The sequence below is a fragment of the Mangifera indica genome, chromosome 8, assembly GCF_011075055.1.
Source record: "Mangifera indica cultivar Alphonso chromosome 8, CATAS_Mindica_2.1, whole genome shotgun sequence".
Taxonomy (NCBI): Eukaryota; Viridiplantae; Streptophyta; class Magnoliopsida; order Sapindales; family Anacardiaceae; genus Mangifera; species Mangifera indica.
Window position 1 is genome coordinate 4,650,286 of NC_058144.1, and position 3,587 is coordinate 4,653,872.

Consider the following 3,587-nt stretch of genomic DNA (forward strand, 5'->3'; position numbering starts at 1 on the left):
CCTCTCTCAGTTCGTTCAAATTTTAAAACGACGCAAAAACTCTCTTCCCACCCTTATACGATCGATTAAAATTAAAACCTTCGAAGAAAGATAGGGTTTCATTATTGACACTGAAAACAAGATCGAAAATTGAACCTATAACATGATATGATATTTGAACAGTTAAATCGTCAAATTCTTAGCATTTGCACATCCGTGTCTAGAGCCATGGGCTGTCTTTTTGGTTGCTTTCGCATTAAAGACGATCGTTCTCGTATCCCTCATTCTACCATCCCTACATACACTGTAAGCTTTTTTTTTTTTTTTTCTGAATTTAGAACTTTATAGGAACAAATGAATATGATTGATGAGCATTTGTTTGTTCTTATCAGAAGGCAGTGGTTTCGAAGAATCGTTTGTCCGCTCTATTTTTATCCGAAGGTGCGTGATTGTTTTTTATTTTCGATTCTTGTTTTGTTTGCATTTCATTGTGGTTTCTTGAAATTTGTTAATGCGTGCTTTGAAGAGAAAGAAGATTCACGGAATCAGGGATATCAGCGTGTTGGATCTCCCCATATAGAGAAGGGGCTAACGGATGAGGTGTGTGTTTTGGTGGTGCTGTGTCTCTTATTGTTGTTTGTTAAATTTTTTTAAGTTAATAATTATGTTACTTTTGCGTGTGGAAGCTAAGGTGTATCCTTTGAAAGAAGGCATGGATTGTTTATGTTGTGTTTAGCAGTGTCTTTGTAGGATTTAATGTTGAGCGCTTTTGAGTAAAAACAACTTTTGTGAGAGTACTTCAGACAATTATGAAGGGAAACAGTATTTCAAAATGCATTTTTTCTCTTTTCTTCTTCTTTGTTAGTGTTTTAAAAGCATTGCCGCCAAATTATGAAACTACTGCGAAAGTAATTTTAATATTTAAATGTACTTTTTGTAGTGCCAGGAAAATTTTGTTTTATCTGACAATCGGTGACTGGAAAAATTGATAATGAGGTGACACAAATTAGTTTAAATGGGAGATTTTAGCCCAATCTGGGCTAAAATGAGCTAGATCAGCTGAAAGTCTTGCATTGTGTGCTGAGTAGGTTACGGTTGCAATCTATTATGATGCCATTACCCACCCTTACAGAAAATTTTTGTCTTGCATTTTGGTTTCAAAGAAATTTAAGGTTGATTCTTTCTTTTTTTTTTTTTAATTTGAAAAAAAAAGGGCTTGACCTTATGGTTTTATTTGCAACATAGGGGGTGCTATATTTTAGCTCCATTGTTATGAGGGTTACTATTATTTTTATTATTACATTTGCTGCATATGAAGCAGCGTATTCATTCGAGAAAATTCCACAAATTTAAGCTGGCTCTTCCTGCGTTGTGTGTACTTATACTTGTAACAGTTGTAACAAGGGTTATATCATATTGGATGTTGTTTCAAGCCAAGCTAGGATTTAGAGGAATGATGGATAAAAAGAGAAAAGTGGCTCTTATATCGTTAATTTTATTCAAATTTCTCAGTCTAAGAAAGATTTTCTGTTGTCCTTGATGGATTAGAAGACCTTCTAAATTTTTTGCAGGCCAAGTTTCTTAAAGCTTGTGGTACTTTACCTGAGACTCCAGCTGAAATCAGGAAAGCATCAGAGAAATTTAGAGGTTCAGCTTCTCATGATAAAGATTCAGAACCCTCAAAGTTCCATTCATGGCTTCCTAATACATCCATCAAGACACTTCAGCTGGACAGACAATCTGATCAGCGCCCTATTCCCACAAAACTTTTTGAAGGGTGGGGAATGGAATCAGCTTCTTCACCAAGCAGGTTGGACTTATAATTTAAAAAATTGTTAATAACCAGTTAATGTATACAAGTTAATACAACTACAAGGTTTTCTGTGAACACCTTTAGCACCTGTGAAATAGAAAGAAGTTCACAGTATCTTAACACTCCACAACAATGTTACTTTTCATTGCCTAAATAGAACTGTTTTTTTTTTAAATCCAATCCACTAGTTTTCATTCTGTTGGTTTTAGCTGGTTGAAACATTCTGGATCCTTTTATGTCTTTGGTATAATGTTTTCTTAGAAGTATAAATGCTTGCCCGTCCATGTTCACTTTTAAATTGTACCATATAATTCATTTCTGAAAATTCTATTGCTAATTGACACGTCCAATGTTTTTTCCTTTCTGTAGCTGTATATCAGATGTACAAAACTCCGATAGGATCTCTATCATCTCTAATGAAGGAAGTGGTGCAGGAAGTGCTAGTTTGGCAGAGAGGGCACATGCCACTCAGAATGAAAACATTACAACATCTCTTTCACCCTGGGTTTCAGGCACAAATGTCCAGGACAATAACAAATCTGTTCGTTTTGAATGTGATATTGACGTATCTTCCTCTAAAGGGTCTTCGTCTGGGTATTTTAGCCAAAATTCCAAACATGAATCTACAGGCAATGAGAGTGTGTCAAAGCCTTCACCAAATCCAACCCCATTAAAGGTGTCTGATGATATGCAAACACCTGGGACTGTATTTCCTACAAGTCTTAAAAGTTTAGCTAATGGGAAGGCTCGGATCCGTTCTCAGTACGTATACTCAGTTTCAAACCCAGTGGAGAATGCTTCTCAGTGGAAGGCACTGAAGACAGCTGATTCTGACTCTCATCAACTATCAGGTCAGTTGAGAGAATCGCTTGAACAGTCGGAAGATTTTACCCCTATCCCAAACCAGGGGACACAAGAAACTTCTATAGGCATAGAGTTGAAGGTGGAAGCAAGCTTGTCTGCTTGGCTGAAGCCACCCTCATCCTCTCTTAAAAAGGACAATAAAAATCTTGGAGTCGCCATTCAAAACCGTTATTTTCGTGGAACACCATCGGATAGGCCTATCATTGGGATGGTTGCTGCTCACTGGAATGAGGAGACTCCTCAAGTTCAGCCAAGGTGGTGGGATGGAAATGGCATTCCAAATTCAACTAATAAATACAAGGAGGTATCTGTTGTCAGCTTTTTCTTTTTTAGCTTCACTCATGGAATCGTTTCACTCAAACTGCCGGTCTTCTTTGCAGGATCAGAAAGTTAGTTGGCATGCAACACCATTTGAGGAGAGGTTAGAAAAGGCGTTGTCTGAAGAGAGTTTCATCTCTCAAAGGTGTGGGATCAAAGTGTTTGATCTCTGTTTCTATTTTGTTTTTCAGTTAAGAGGTTGTCAACGTGGGTTTAAAATGCGCCTTCTGATCGTTTAGATTTCTGATTTGCAGAAAGAATATAAATCAGAGACCGACGGTTTTGGATGAGAACGAAGAAAGTGATACTGCTCTTTCACAGTTGCGGCCATCCCCACTTTCCAAGTCGGCTGTTTCATACTGATTTCCTTTTTTTTCCATTTCCAATGTCCCGCTCGAGTTTGGCATTGATCTGTCAATACAAAAGAGTTTTGTGAACCGAGCTGTTTCTGGATATACTACTTGTAGGCATCCTGATGCGATGTACATCGGGAATAGTACATATCAGCCAACGCTGCTGTTACGACTGGCTTGTTTTTGAAGGCTGAAATTGAATGAATATGAACTGTGATAAGCTCAAGATTAAATGAGCATTGCTCATTCTATCATTTTAA

The 3,587-nt window shown here is 37.4% G+C and overlaps 1 protein-coding gene across 3 annotated transcripts; it reads left to right on the top strand.

The window, feature by feature from the left end:
* LOC123223011 (protein JASON-like) lies at window positions 1–3,587 on the top strand. Of its 3 annotated transcripts, none has more exons than XM_044646060.1 (7): window positions 1–285; window positions 372–420; window positions 506–579; window positions 1,551–1,789; window positions 2,162–2,960; window positions 3,037–3,119; window positions 3,229–3,587. In XM_044646060.1, exons 1-7 carry the CDS (start codon window positions 148–150, stop codon window positions 3,335–3,337), a joined length of 1,491 nt encoding a protein of 496 aa, XP_044501995.1. In that variant the 5' UTR covers window positions 1–147; the 3' UTR covers window positions 3,338–3,587. The 3 variants fall into 3 exon arrangements, with proteins under 3 accessions (XP_044501995.1, XP_044501997.1, XP_044501996.1); XM_044646062.1 differs by having other exon boundaries at window positions 515–579; XM_044646061.1 differs by having other exon boundaries at window positions 375–420.

Excerpts from the sequence above, each read along its gene's own strand:
- LOC123223011 (XM_044646060.1), top strand. The coding sequence starts at position 148 with ATGATATTTGAACAGTTAAATCGTCAAATTCTTAGCATTTGCACATCC. Across the intron at positions 421-505 it reads CGCTCTATTTTTATCCGAAG|AGAAAGAAGATTCACGGAAT; the intron begins GTGCGTGATTGT and ends CGTGCTTTGAAG. Across the intron at positions 3,120-3,228 it reads GAGAGTTTCATCTCTCAAAG|AAAGAATATAAATCAGAGAC; the intron begins GTGTGGGATCAA and ends TCTGATTTGCAG.